Source organism: Haliotis asinina, chromosome 8 (genome assembly GCF_037392515.1).
Source record: "Haliotis asinina isolate JCU_RB_2024 chromosome 8, JCU_Hal_asi_v2, whole genome shotgun sequence".
NCBI lineage: Eukaryota > Metazoa > Mollusca > Gastropoda > Lepetellida > Haliotidae > Haliotis > Haliotis asinina.
In genome coordinates this window covers 30,118,085-30,133,430 of record NC_090287.1, presented here as the reverse complement: position 1 = coordinate 30,133,430, position 15,346 = coordinate 30,118,085, and the positions used below count along the sequence as shown (strand labels likewise).

Here is a 15,346-nt window from a genome sequence, read left to right as displayed (position 1 = left end):
GAAGTGTTTTGAGTAATCATCAATTAGACATGATGCCAGAAGGTGAACATTTCAAAGCGACTCACCTTATTTCCACTTATCTTGTTCTGTGACGTTAACCAAGAAGATTATGTTTTAGAATTGATCTTCAACTACTCATGCTTGTTGAGAGAGACGATTAATGGGATAGGGTGGTCAGGCTTGCTGACTTGGTTGACACATCATTGTATCCCAATTGAGTAGGTTCATACTCATACTGTTGATCACTGGATTGTCTGATCCATTGCTGAGTGCGGTTCAAAACTAAACTCACTCACTGGGCAGTGGGATAGCATGGACAGTAGTAATGAAAGCATTTGCTTTTCACACCCAAGACCCAGATTTGATTCACCACATTGGTACTCAATGTGAAACCCATTTCTGATGTCCCTTGTTGTGATATTGCATTGCTAAAACAATGCTAAAAACAGCATACAACCAATCTTACTCACTCTGTGACATGTACAAAGGCACATGCACATGGCAGTGTGGTAGCCTTATGGTTAAAGCCTTTTGCTTGTCATGCTGAAGGCTAGGGTTCAATACTCCATGCATGCTTATTATTTTTATTTGGTGTCTCCCTTTGTGTTCTTGCTAGAATATTGCTTTAAGTGGAAAAAGTACTCACTGTCTCAGAAATCTGTTACCTCTCCATTCAGGTTACTCGGAGCCATACCTTGCCTGCTACACGGAGAATTCAGTCTTTATCTATGATGTTAACACCTCAGAATGGGTACAAACTATCAATGTCAAAAAGGTAAGCAAGAAGTGTTTATCATTACGTTCACAGTGTCACTCGTCATTGTAGTTTGATATGGAACATCACCTGAATGCTTCAATATTTGATAACTTTGAGATACTATGCCATCACAGCCTCAGTTATTTTATGCTCTGAATTACGTATCAAGAGACATTTGATATTTGTTGAATCTCTATGTATCCACAGTAGATTCACATGTAATGGAAGCCTGAAAGTGTTCGGGGATTTCTTATTGAAGTACAGATTCAAGTACTTTTGTTGGCTTGAGTCCCATCCAGGATTTGAACCCAAACCCTCAGCCACAATGTCAGATGCCTAACTTGCTTCCACAAGATGTGGTATAGTTGCAAGACTAAATATAATGTGTTGAAAGGCACAGTTGCTCTGAATCCCTTTCTGTTGACTTGAAACCTGTGATGGTCCCGAGGTAGAATAGGCCTTCAGCAACCTATGCTTGCCGTAAAAGGTGACTATGCTTGTCGTAAGAGGCGACTAACGGGATCGGGTGGTCAGACTAGCTGACTTGGTTGACACATGTCATCGGTTCCCCATTGCGCAGATCGATGCTCATGTTGTTGATCACTGGATTGTCTGGTCCAGACTCGATTATTTACAGACCGTCGCCATATAGCTGGAATAGTGCGACGTAAAACTAAACTCACTCACTCACTCACTGTTGACTTGATGAAACTTCAATGTGGTCACTAAAGAGTTGTGTTCTCTTAGTTTTGTGAGGATGAGTTTGCTTATCATGTAAATGTGATGTTACAGTGATAGATTTAGGCTCATTCTATTGCTGAAACCCTAAGAGACTGCTTGTGCGACACTAGATCTCATTAATGTGTCATTACTTCCAGTGCAAGCCCCTGTGCAAGGATGGATCACTCTGCATTTTCAGTGGTGTAGATTCTCAACACATATTTTACCTCAAAGACATCTATGCAGGTAGGGTCATCACTGTGCTTATGAGTCTCACTGACACTTCTATTGGGCACGATCTGTTTCAGAACGTTCATGTTGTTTTGTCTGACAGGATACATATTACTAATAGTGATTCCACTGTGATTGCACTTCACCTGTTCTAAGCGTCATGTTGGGATAGAATTGATGCCCAGCATCCTTATCTGGTTGTAAGTGGCAGCCATATGATAGGGTAGTCACACATAGCAACTTTGTGGAAACACAATGAGTATCAACATGTGATAACCAGCCATTCTTTGCATAGTAAAACTCCATGGCAGTCACAATATACAGGTGTCCTGTTCTTCAAACATGGAATATTCCATCTCAGTGAGCCTCTTGTCGTTAAACCAGACACAGTTAGAGAAGTCAACCACTCCAATTTTGGCAGAGTTTCTCCGATTTTCAAATGCAAAATCTGCTCTCTGATTTTCTGATTTGTCTTTTAATAATGTGATTTTTTTTTTTTTTTTTTTTTAAGAAATTCTGATTTTTTTTTATGGTATACAATTTCATATGTCAATAGTTATTTACAACTTATTGACACTGAGTTTGGAAGCTTAGTGCATGATCTTTTGGGTCTCGATTTTGTATGTTGCATGTTACTGACAATGAAGTTGAAACAAACACATGTCATTGAGCATGGTCACCCCCAAGTACACCTTCAGTGCTTGGGTCCTGTTTTCAGCTGATCAAGACTTCACTTTCAACAGATTCAGTATTGGCATCTCTGTAGTTAAAATAAATTTGTCTCGTAGTAATTTTGTGTCAGTGTGGTAGCCTAATGTTTAATGCTTCCACTCATCACGCTTAACACTCGGGTTCAATTTCCCACATGGGTGCAATGTGTGAAGCTGTGATACTGCTGGATTATGGCTAAAAGCAGCCTGAAACCATGCTCTGTCACTTGTGTAGTAATTGACTTGTCCTAATATTGTTATCTCTGGAAAATGAACGCCAAGCTGTTCGAATTTTACACAGACTAGTCTAACTACCAACAGTGAATTGTTGAACTGTTTCCTGTTTAAATAGAGGAAGATCGCCTATTGGTGGCGGAGTTAGCCAAGATGAAGAGTGGTGGCAGGAACAAGCGGCGCTTCTCCTTCAAGAGCCGTGAGGAAGACCACCGAAGCAGTAAAGGGTAGGCAGACCTTGGTGCATGTTTCTCAGTACCTTCTACATCCTGTCATAAATGAATGTCACTTTACTGAGTCCTAGTCTAGATGTAGTTGTGTAGACCAACTCATTGTCAATCTCTGGCATGGAAAATTCATCCTTCTTGCTTCAGAATCATTCTTTGGCTGTTTATCCATGCGAATGTGAACTAATTTATTAAATGTTGCCAACATCATTCAGTACCTTGCGTTGATTCATTTATAATCTGGTGTTGAAGTCTTGTATAGATAATGCACCCCAAATTAATGTACATATTAATTGCATTTTGAAAAGTGACTGTGAACTAACTTTGGTGGTTAATGTCTGGTGTATCAAGGATTCACATACATAGTTGAGGTTTTTGTCAGCACAAATGATCTTCATTTTCATGTCCTAACTTCCACATTTTGTTCTAATTTCCATCCCAAAATAATCATCACATCAAGGGGTATGTTTTCATCTAAATAAATTCATAAATAATTTCATCACAAATTCCCACAATTAATGGCTTCCCTATTTGCGTGATCGTTGCTTGCTCAGGTCAGAAAGACGCAATCGTGATATCTCTGGGCCAATAACGTTCAGCCATGTGGCCCACATGGGGCCGGACCAAGTAATGGTCCCTCCTCCACCTCCATCACAGTAAGATCTACTATGTACTGTCTGTCCGCCATTAGTGATGCTACATTTGCATGCTTGTGTAGTGCTGCACCTGCCTTGCCCTCTTTGTCTTCTGCTGTTGTCCAACACTGGTGTCAGTAAACTGCACTCTGTACCTACTGATTGTCAGACTTCTGTGTTAAGTTCCGTTGTTATGTAATGTGAGTATTTAAAAACATAAACACAAATATTATCAATCACAGTAATACCAAGGAGGAAAATAATCACAATTAGTAAATGTTTTTGTTGCATAATAAATCATATTTTATTTCTTTGAATGACCGATTACAGAAGTATTTACTAAGCTTTTTTTAAATGAGCAACAGCTGGTCTTTGGAAGTTTTAGGGATGCAAATGCTGATGTGTCTTAAGGTGAAAGAGTATTTTGTGTTAGTACATTAGAGTAGTGGAAGAACCAGGAACAACACAAACATAAGGTTAGGGGTGAGACCATTGTTATCAGTGGTAAACCTGTTAGCCCTTAGTCAGCTTATATACACATTGGGTAACTGCTTTATGAAAACACTATTCTAATTATAATTCTTGTAGAATAGACTGCTTATGAAGTGGTAGATTTTTTTACAAGTTTTACACTATTTCTGATGCTCTGGGATTTGGTGGTTTTCCTAGATGTTGTTCTTGCAAGCTCAGTCAGAGATACCTACAGAGTGTTTTCAAGTGGGATGATGGGTGTTTAGTTGTATGCTTCAGACAGTGAAGTGTAGTTATTCCCAGGGGTGTAAGTCAGTTGGAATCGCATGAGGTGTGTGATATAAACATGTGTACCTCTGCATGGAGCATGGATATATTTATATAATATATATATGTGATATTTAAAATTCACCATATTGCATGGTACTGGTTATAGTAAAAGAAGAAATGAATATCATTGTTATTGTTTTCAAGTATGTGTTATTTGGTGGTGATGTTGAGTGCATGCTGCAAGGGTAATTATGCATGATTGTATGTTTTACGAGTCAACTGAGGTTACAATCTACAACACGTGTCATTATCATGGAGTGTTTATTATCTGGTTATGTTTGGTTTCTTTAGCTTCCTAATGGTCCTGAAGATGTTTTGTTTAATTGAAGAGCCAGTCTAAATATCTGTGTGCCTATTAATCATGTAACACATAAGGCTTACCCATGATATTGAGCAAATTTGGCTTTGCTTACCGTGTTTCACAGAGTTTGATCCATGCGTGCTGTGCAGCACTCGCTGTTTGACTTAGTGATATTTTTCCCTTGATTTTGTTCCAGGATTTTATATTTAATTTCTTTCTTTTATGTTTAAAACCTTTTCTAGATTTTCTATTGTAGAAACAGATAGATGTGTTTAGATTTTAATTAATAGTTGATATTTTCTTCTTATATTTCTCGTGAGAACAGTAAACTTACCAGATGCTATATTTTGATTTTTTCATATATTTTTTTGGGTATGGACTTACCAAATGATGAGAATTAATGTAGAAATTGTTTTAAATACTAACATATTAAACACGTGAGAATAAGTAGCTGTTGCAAAATGGACAGATATAACAATAATGCTTTAGTTTACACCAATAATGTGGAAGTGTGCAGTCAAGCATTGTGCCAGCTTTTGAGTGGATGGAGAATGACATAGTGATGTTCATGTCCTTACAGAGGTGGAGACCGTCGATCTCGAGTTATCTCATCCCCCATCAACTTCAGCCACATCGCTCACATGGGCCCTGACCAGGGCATGCAAGTCCTCATTGACCTCCCCAAGGTAGGACAGAGGCTGTTGATGCCCTTCTTCTTCTGCAATGAAAATGTCTCAGCATTGTGGACAAGCCTCTTCTGTTTATTGTACCTACTTCCCCTTTCTACATGCACTGTATTACTTTCCTTTCTCCTTGTATCAGGCATTCTCTACATTATAAGTTATACTGTGTCGTGGGAAATATGGGGTTTTATCAGTTCCTCATAAGGTTGTGTTCCAAGAGCCACACACAGAGTGATAATGAATTTATCTAGCTGAATGTATTTACTAAAGCAAAAGAAAACAATATGCATCGAATCGACTCGTTTTTATTTATGTGAGATGCCATGGTTCACGTTTCCTTGCTGCCATATTGACACCAACTGATCGATTGACCTCAATGCAGTGCAAGTTACTAAAGGCTTTAGCAGTGCTCGCTTTTCTGGCTTTCTCATTTGTCACCTCACAGAGGTGTGAGAGGATAGTATGACTTTTGTACAGTCTACTGCGAGAGACATATTAGATGATCCTTCGCACTAAACACATTTGTGACAAGAGAGGCGGTACAACGAATTGGGCGAGTACACTTGGGAGCTACAGGTAGCTTGACGATTATGCATGTGTAATACATGCTAACCGTGACACGAAATCAACACCGCTACTGATTTAACACCTGTCTCGCTACTGTTTTACACCTGTCGCAATACTGTTAAACAGATTGCAGTTGTAGTAAAAAAATGTCCAAGATAGGAAAACATGGGCAAATAGTGCATTCTCAGGCAAGGGAGGTAGCATACAATGTTATCATGTATATGGACAAAAATTGTGCAACCAAAGCAGATTCTCTTTTACAAAGTAGCCTTGCTACTGGACTCTCAAGGGCAACTTTAAAGTGCACTAAGGCAGAAGGTGGTAGGAGTGCGATAGGACCTACATTTATCAGTCCCACCAAGTTGCGCAAACCCAAAACTTGCAGTTACAAACTTGATGATTTCGACCGGTGTGCAGTCTGTCAATTTGTACAAAGTTTATATGGCATAAAAAAACAACTACCCACTCTGGATACAATCTGTGATATGGCAAAGTGCCAGTTGAACTACAAGGGTTCTAAGGAAAGTTTTCGAAAAAATCTCAAAGACATGGATTTTAGGTGGCGAAAAACGCAGTCAAACCGTCAACTTTTAATGGAACGTAAAGACATTGTTTCAAATCGTTTGCAGTACTTGCGTGCAATAAAGAAATACAGAGAAGAAAATCGAACACTCATCTTTATCAATGAAACATGGTTGCATGTACACCACATTGTCCCAAAGTGTTGGCAACTTGAGGGTGAAGTCGTAATAAATGGGGTTCAACCTCCGTCTGGCACTGGACCTCGGCTTATTGTTTTGTTCCAAATGCTTTGCTTGTTTTTGATTCTAAACTCAAATCAGCAGACTATCATGACGAGATGAACTTTGATAATTTTTCCAAATGGCTCCAGGAAACGTTGATCCCAAACCTTCCACTGCACTCTGTCATCGTTATGGATAATGCACCATATCATAGTAAGCAAGTGGACAAATGTCCGACAACCGCCAACAGAAAAGATGACATAAAAGCGTGGCTACAAAGGCACAATATCTCATTTGATGAGAAAATGCTTAAAGCCGAACTATTGTTTCTTGCAAAATCCAACAAATCGGGCCCTGTCTACAGAGTAGACACGATGTTGAAGCAACATGGTCATGATGTACTACATCTCCCTCCCTACCACGCAGAACTAAACCCAATTGAGTTAATTTGGGCAAATGTGAAATATTATGTCGCTTCACAAAACTTGCAGTTCAAAAAAAGTTCCTTAAGAGTTACCATAAATGAAAGGATGTCTGCAATTGGTGCAAATGAACGGTCAGAATGTTGTAAACATGTTAAAACAATTGAAGATGGTTACTGGCAACGCGAAATCGCAGTAGAAAGGGAAATTGACAGACTAGTGATTGACTTTGGACTTGCAAGTGATTCAGACACCGAGACTGATTCAGATAATTACGGCATAAATCAGTAAGTCCGCCTAATTTTCCAGCATTGTTGTGTCTTGTATAATAATTGACACATACTATATCAGGTTCTTACTGTTCCCATACTTTGTCATAAAAAAAGAGTAATCTTTGGTGAGTTGTCTGTATTTTATATTTTTTTAGTCACTGATAAATCTACTGAGTCTGGTACTGAGTCTGGTAATCCCCAACCGACACATTTGTGTACAAAGATATTTCTCAATGACTTATCAATGTCAAAAGGTATTTTCAGTTTTCTGTACACAATTTTGGTGACCATAATAAAAACATGACAGAAATTTTGAAATATTTCTCTGGAACCGGTTATATAAATTTCCAAGACATGTATTCCCGGTCGATCACCAGCGGAATTATGGACGAAAATCAGCTCGTACAGAGAAATAGGAACAAAATTATGGGATAAAAATATTTCCCCCTTGCTACTCTGATTTAGCCACCACCATTCAGTAACAGATAACTTTTAACATTTTAAATAGTTTAATGAAACACAATTAACTATATGTAGTTATTATCTATGTAATATTTAGCAGACGAAAAGTCAACTTTACCCATTAAAACAACACTGCATATTCCTTCGAATGATAAGACTGCAATTTCAGGCATAAGATACTGATATTCCACGCAAACCTTTAGTTAAGACGAAGACAAATAGATGATGGGGGCATTGACAAGCATTTTAGATGTTCAACAATTTTGTTTAAAAAAACCCAGGAAAATGTCATTTGCTTCGTGAAATGGATCGGTCCTAAATATGTTTGCTCAGTATATTGTGTTGATTCAATTCGTTGGGATTGTACCTGTTCCCAAATCGAGTGTGCTATAACAATTCATGCGTGAAACGCATAGGGAAAATGAACTTCTCGATATTTATCAGACAACCTGTCTCCCTCTTGTTTCAAGTGGATCGTTCTGTCGAGCGTTCCAAAGTATGCAAATTGGGGTCATTTGTCAGGTCGTGGATCATCTTATATGTGTTTACCAGTAAGTAAACTTATCCTCAGTGCTTTTTGTTACACTCCACCACTGAGTCTAACGAAACCTTATGAGAGGTTGCGTCAGGTAACCTTTGAGATTGACCAATCAGAACACAGCTTACCAAATCGCGAAAGTGGACATTCATACATACCTTTTGAACTTTTTATGTCGAAAAGGTTCATACCCGAACAATTCCGAATGCTATTTAGCTTACGCTCGCTTAGGGGTGATGCACACAGCGCACGTTACAACCATGACAACGGTGAGTAAACAGTCGCTGAAAATAGTGTTTTTGGCAATATTCAAGGATGTCATCTTGCTGAAATATTGGCTAATGGTAACCATGTCAACAGAAACCCCAAAACGTATATACAGCTGGTCAAATAATTGTGTTATATACAGATTTTTGTTAGTGAACAGATCTGTCGCTAACCTGAATATTTTGAAAGTCCCTCCGATCCCTAAATAGTAGCTGTTGTTTGATTGGTTAAATCTATTTAACCGTTTCGCGTTTGATTGGACGGTTATAAGTTGCTCAAAGGTTACCTGATGCGACCTTCTACTAGGTTTTGTTAGACTCATTGGTGGAGTGTAATGAAATACACTGAGACTAAGTTTACTTAGACTGGTCTTTTGTACTTCCTGCTCGAGGATCATGATGTGTGGACATGATATTTTATCAGAGAGAACCAATCAAAACTTGGCATTCTTACTTGAGGCTGGATAACATGTTTTGTAACACTGTTAGAACCTACACTAAAATATCACCATTTTCCCCTATCCCGAGTCAAGCTTATTGCTTTCTCATTCCTCTCTTCCAAATGGTCAAGTGCAACCTAAGTGATTTTACGTTCACTACTAGGGAATGCTCACAACTGCCATGTTTAATTATTTTGTCATTAATTGTAGCCAAGAAGGTACCTAAACTGCATGATCTCAATGTATTCTAATATTTGAGTGTCAAGTTATCAGATCAGATGCTTGACATGTGCTTTAGGTGATAATCTGAGTGTTAGTGTTTCACTGGCTGGTTGTGTATTTCAGTCTGGAGGGAATCAGAGCAACGTTGGCAGCAGTAGTGGAGAGTCAGAGATGCAGAGGGTGAAGAGCATGTTCCAGCCACAACTAAAGTCTATACATGAAGCCCAGATGAGAGGTGCCAGGCCTGTCAGCTCACACTTCAATGGTGAGTTGATGGTCTGTCTAGGCTGCACTAGGGGAGTATTGGGTGTTTGTCAGGATTTCAGGCAAGGCTGGAGTAACATTGTGTCCTTTCCATGCTGTAGCATAATTTCCTTTGAAATCTTTAGTTATTGTGATTTCATTCATGTTTGTGTAGATTTGAGCTTATTAGATAGTGATTCTTATTGCTGTTACGACCATATGTCACAGTATCTTACTGGACCAACAAAGACAGTTTAGAGTCGGGGTCATTCCTGGCACATGTGGAACAGAAATTTGCCCAACATAGCTTCCTGTATATATAATGTACCCAAACCAACATCAGTGAACAGAAATATGTCCAAGCATGCTGTATATTGTAATATGACGAATTATGTTTGCGTGATGCAATAAAACAGGTCTTTGCATAACAGTTTCTCTATGTGTTATTCATTCTTGATGTTACTTAAATATTGCTGTGTCCAGTCCATGGTCAGTTCTATTTAGTTTACTCTAATTCGGTCTGGTTAAGATAACCAGTTAACTGTGTAGCATTTTACACTTGCAACTAGAGTTTGAAACTGATAATGTGCATGGTGACTTCTGAGTCTCTGTCTGGGTCAACAACACAACATTTGAAGTGATGCCTTCCCATTTTAGGCATTTTTCAACTGGGTATGAAGACCTTTTGAAGTTACCTTTCTGACCTACTGCATCACAGCAATCCATACCTCAGTTAGTCATGTTGACATAATCTGACAGAGTGTCAGATCCCCTCTGATGAACATGACACTTAAATCTTGTTCTCTCCTCACAGGAAGCGCTGGTAGCCGGAGTGAGGGTGGTCGACCAGGAGGGGTCAGGACAATGCCAGGGGCACCCCAGGACCCAAACAGCCTGGAGAAAGATGTATTTGAGGTAGGATCACGCTTGTGTAAGATACAAATAGACATGTCTTTTTACATCTTTGTAGTATGTGTCTAGATTATGAACCACAATATATATCTTTTAATTTAGCAATCTTTTTAATGGACAGAAAAACTGAAAAAAAGTTTCATTAATAAACTACCTTCAGAATTTAGTGTAGAGAGTCCTCAAATAGAACAATTGATTTCTTGTTCTGTGTATTTGAATGGTAGGTCTGATGCAGGTATTAAGAATATTTGGTTACGAGATGACTTAAGATCAGGTGTAAAACAACCCCAATTTAACAGTGTTTCAATAATGCTCAAGGCAAAGTTGAATTCAGAATATTTTTTAAAACTTACATTGATTAATGTGAAATGGAACATTTTCCTTGCTAGTTTATGCTTGAATGACCACCTTTCTACAGTGTTTTTTTTTTCTTTTTTTGGTTTCATTTATCCAAAATTCTATGGATAATCAATTAAACATGGTAAAATAAAATAATCAATAACCCATCAAATGCAAAGTTAATATAAAATTTTGCAACATACAATTGCGAATCTGACATTGTTATCTGTATTGTCTGTGAAAATAATATTAGTTTGAGCTGTAGGTTCTCCAAATATAACTGCAGTGTCGCCTATGTCTTGGACCTGATTGTGGTGCATAGTCTATCTAGTAATAGCACTGTAATGACCTGTGTGTTGGAAACACTTGTGGCGTTGTCACTGTGTTAGGAGTGTATTGCTAGCTTCAGGTGTTTTCAGCACTGTGGCACTTGTGTTTTTCTCAATTTTGTTTTTGTTCCATGTCTAAAGCCTTCAAGTCATTTCATTTCATGGTCATTGAAATTACTTTTTTTAAAGTAATACCCTTTAGTACTTCTTTATGGTCTTAGGTGGATAAATAATTCTCTGAAACCATAACCAACAGAATTTGATTTTGATTGATGGCCGAGGCTTCAATATGTTGACATTTCTGGTGTCCCCTACCATATTACTGAAATACTGGTCTAAGTCGTATAGAAATAAACTCACTCACTCAATATGTTGATGTGTGGAAACATGTGGTATGCGTTGAGCATATTATTATGTTCTGTGGGATTAAGAGCATTAACAGGTCATTATAGTGCTAAACCTGCCAGTGTCTGTATTTGAGAAGGAAGATGAGCCTTTGGGATTTCACAATCACAACAATTCGGTCTTACACAGACTCAGTGGTCTCTTCACAGCATTCATCTTCGATCAGACTTGGTTTTGTTTGATTTAACTCAGAAAAGCTTCACAAACATTCCATATCTGATGGATGTCTTAGGATTTGTGACTTTAATTGCCAGGTGATCAATTGGTTAGTCTTTTTTTTCAGTATTTCCTTCTTAAACCATCACTCTCTTTATAACATAAGTCATAGTTAACATTGGAGAATTATTAATTGGCTTACTTTGTACTAAGACATTGAAAATCATTTTTTTTTGGATACGTTTAGTTTTTGGGTCCTAGTGTATATGATTGCATTTTCTGTAAGTTTATTGCCTTAGTGGTTGATAATGTTAAAACCCTTCCGGAAAATCTGGAAAGTGTCCATTCCATTCATATTGATGGAATAAGGCCTCACTCTCCTGTGTTAGAAATAGTTGATGACATGAAAGGAAAGTCTCATTCATGACATTGCAGAGATCATCAGAGATAATCAGAATATTTTCATATCTAATAATTCTGTTTGCCTTGAGGTAGAATAGCTTACTAGTCCCAGTAATTTCCAATGTTGGATGCAAGCCATTTTGACAAATGGTTTCAGAGGTCAGACAAATATTGTTTCCTATATTCAGGAACACTTATAAAAGTTCACTTGTACAGATGCTGACAGTGTCTGATCCACATAGGGAAGTATACTAACTGTAGTATTCCTTGACAGATCGTTAGCAAATCTCAAGGATCAGTGAATACTAGCGGAAGTTGCTGGTCACTACCCACATACAACAACTCCAAGAGTTAGCAGGGTAGCGTTCTTATCTTACTCTACCGCATGTTTGTACATCCATCCAGCTGTCTGTCCGTTAGCACCTTCAAATACACTGTACTTTCTGAAAGGTCTTCAGATAAAACAGATCCTCAAAGTAGGCCGACATGGAGGCCAGCGTTCATGTGATTATTGTAATTCTCATTCAGTAAAAGTTCATGTGCTAAGATTCCTTTTTGATAGGAATCTGAGGCAAATACTGCTTTGATATTAGGAACTCATATGCAGGTAATTTGGCTTCTTCCAAAGTACATGAAATAAAAATTGGGCACAAACTTTTCTGTACTGTAACTACTTGGAAGTACAGTGTATTTCACACTTTGATTCGACACATTGGTTTTCTCTCTCTCTCCAAGGTTTAGATGCTGCTGTATTATTGTCTGTCTGTATTTGAATTTGAACAGACTCACAAACATCCCTGTGAACCCAGATCTGTAATGAAATTCTTCATCTCACCCTACCTCTTGGTTGATTTTTAGCATGAGCAATTTGTCGTCCTGCAATCAACGGGAATGGATCCTACCAATTTACATGTTATCTTACTGATCAGTTTTTTCGTGTTTCTATTGATGTAACTGGGTTGGCGTATGTGTACTATCTTTTGATTTGCAGTTTATCCTTGTTTTGGTAATAGTAATGATTCATGTTCCCATGTGATTTAGCTTCTTCGCTGTTGTGATTTCATTGTGTAATGGAAATTCTAGCTGTTGTCATCACTGTTTGTAAGAGTGTGATCTGTGATATTTATCAGAAGAAAAACAACTAGATAATACCTCATTCATTGCTTGTCATCATAACAATTTCACTTGTTAATTTGAATCCCTGTTTGATGATGTCATGTCATCCATGTCACTGCATGTGTTTTATGTTATTATAATAGTGTGAGATCGGTTTAACATAGAGTGAAAAACAGGATCATTATTTGGTTACATTTCATCATTGAAGTGATTGCAGCACAGTCTCTGCTTGTCAAAGTTCCTTCAACCCCATGCCCAGGCTGTTTCTGCATTTTAGAAAGACAAATGCATGATCAACAAAATGTACTACGATAGATGTCACACATCATTCTGTCTTTCACTCACATGATACATTTGATGACTTGTTTCAATCCCAGGGTTTGCTACACTCTCACAGCACCCATCCTTTTTCTTTGGTTTATGTTTGTCATTTGCCGTTCAGAAAAAGAGTGTAAAACGCACTTTATACATCATATAAACTGAGATCTTCATTTTTCATTCATGAATTGTCAATAAACGTTCTGAAATACAGGTCCATAGAAAGATTTAGTATGAAAGTTTAAGAATACAACTACTGCTTTTGTTGTTACCTGTTTGAAATCAAGATACCACAGAGTATTGTGATGGTTTTGACAGTGTTACAGAGATTTGTGTGTATTTGTGTTGTAGGATAGTCCAGACCAGCCTGGTTGGCGACACTCCATCGCATCTAACAACAGTAGCAATCCAAGTAGTGACACTGGCTCCAATAGACAGAGTTTTATAGACGAACGGGACCATGGTACAGACACATCCGAATCCGAGCATGCTTCCACCAACTTATAGCCTGTCGATGTCGGCCCAGTCTGTCATATCTCACCCAACTGTGATGTTTCCTGGCAGTGCCTCACTTCCTGTCTAGCAATGACGATATTCCCACCGCACAGAGCGCGATGTTGGACAGCAGAGTGCCCTTGATGACCTGTCCACAGGGCATGTTTCATGAGCGACCATCAGACCATGTTTCAATATTTCCAGGCAGACCATGCCCACCACGAGGTGCGCGCTGCTGAGCCACTGAACAAACAGATGTACATAGTAATGAAAACTAGTAATTTAACACGTGCTAGATCTGTCTAGTGAACAAAGCCTTGGCCCAGATGTAATACTGTGGCAGGCTTTAGCGTATGCTGACAACTACTACCTTATACTAAGCTTATTAACAGCTGGCCATCCCACAGCTACAATATAGGTCATGTATGCGAGGTGTATGTTTGTATGTGTGACCTGGTATATGGTTCTATAGTCAGCCTAGAGGCAGGCCTTGTATGCCATCTGTATATTGGGTTACGCATAAGATTACCTAACTATGCATGTTGCACCATAGTATAGGTGCATCACAGTAATGAACTTGGGAGGGGGAATTGGGGTCAGAAGGGGTAGGAGTTAGTTCTTGAATCCCATGCACACACATAAGTCAGTTTAGTGACTGCTAGTGCTACATCCCTGAAAACTAACATTCATGCTGACTAATTCTCTTTATGAGAAAGATGGAAAGAATTTTTTTGTTGTTTAGTTTTGGCCTTTGCATCCAAACTTGCAGTGGTTGTTTAGTGTTTGTTACGTCATCATGGCACAATTGTGTTTGTTTGTGAGTTTTATGTTTGTCGCTGTTGTTAACTGACTTCCTTGTTTTGAGTTAAATGACGTCCCTATGTGCCAATGATTTAATCATGTTGCCCTATGAGTGATGACTAATGGCCGAAACGGAAACAGCTGTATGACTTAAATCACTCATGTTTGTGTTCATGTATACAAAACTATTAAATACATAAGGGGCAGTGATTATACTTGAACCATATCAAATATAAAGAGCACATTACTCATCCTTTGCATGTGTGTGATAATCAAAATTTGTCATGTATGCCATATCACTATCATATTTTTAATTGTTTCTGGAAAAGTATGCTGTTTATTTTTTTTATAGCTACATCAACAGTACTGTCAACTGAACGAAGGCCATGGTACTTAAATTCATATGTGAATCTTTGAACTGGCAAAATTGGATAAGGCTAAAAATTTGAAAATCATATGTTTATTAATTTTATTTACTCATATTTTCTGTAAGTTTAACTCAACTATCAGTAAAAAAAATAATTGGCATGACACAAATGGCAAAAAATCCTGTCCAAATCTGAATCATGACTACTCCCTAATGTCTTTGATGTCTACCT

The 15,346-nt window shown here is 38.2% G+C and overlaps 1 protein-coding gene across 3 annotated transcripts in view; it reads left to right on the top strand.

Moving 5' to 3' along the window:
* LOC137295077 (serine/threonine-protein kinase MRCK alpha-like) overlaps window positions 1-15,260 on the top strand; it is a 60,257-nt gene extending 44,997 nt beyond the window's left edge. Inside the window, exons 34-42 of one of the 3 annotated variants that reach the window (XM_067826357.1) lie at window positions 678-775; window positions 1,636-1,723; window positions 2,771-2,879; window positions 3,434-3,535; window positions 5,197-5,302; window positions 9,355-9,496; window positions 10,289-10,389; window positions 12,292-12,376; window positions 13,803-13,892. In XM_067826357.1, the coding sequence (XP_067682458.1) occupies window positions 678-775; window positions 1,636-1,723; window positions 2,771-2,879; window positions 3,434-3,535; window positions 5,197-5,302; window positions 9,355-9,496; window positions 10,289-10,389; window positions 12,292-12,372 (827 nt within the window). In that variant the 3' untranslated portion in view covers window positions 12,373-12,376; window positions 13,803-13,892. Of the gene's footprint in view, window positions 1-677; window positions 776-1,635; window positions 1,724-2,770; window positions 2,880-3,433; window positions 3,536-5,196; window positions 5,303-9,354; window positions 9,497-10,288; window positions 10,390-12,291; window positions 12,377-13,802 lie in introns of all 3 variants that reach the window. The other 2 variants (XM_067826356.1, XM_067826358.1) reach the window with 2 other exon arrangements.
* The last annotated feature ends 86 nt before the right edge of the window (window positions 15,261-15,346 follow it).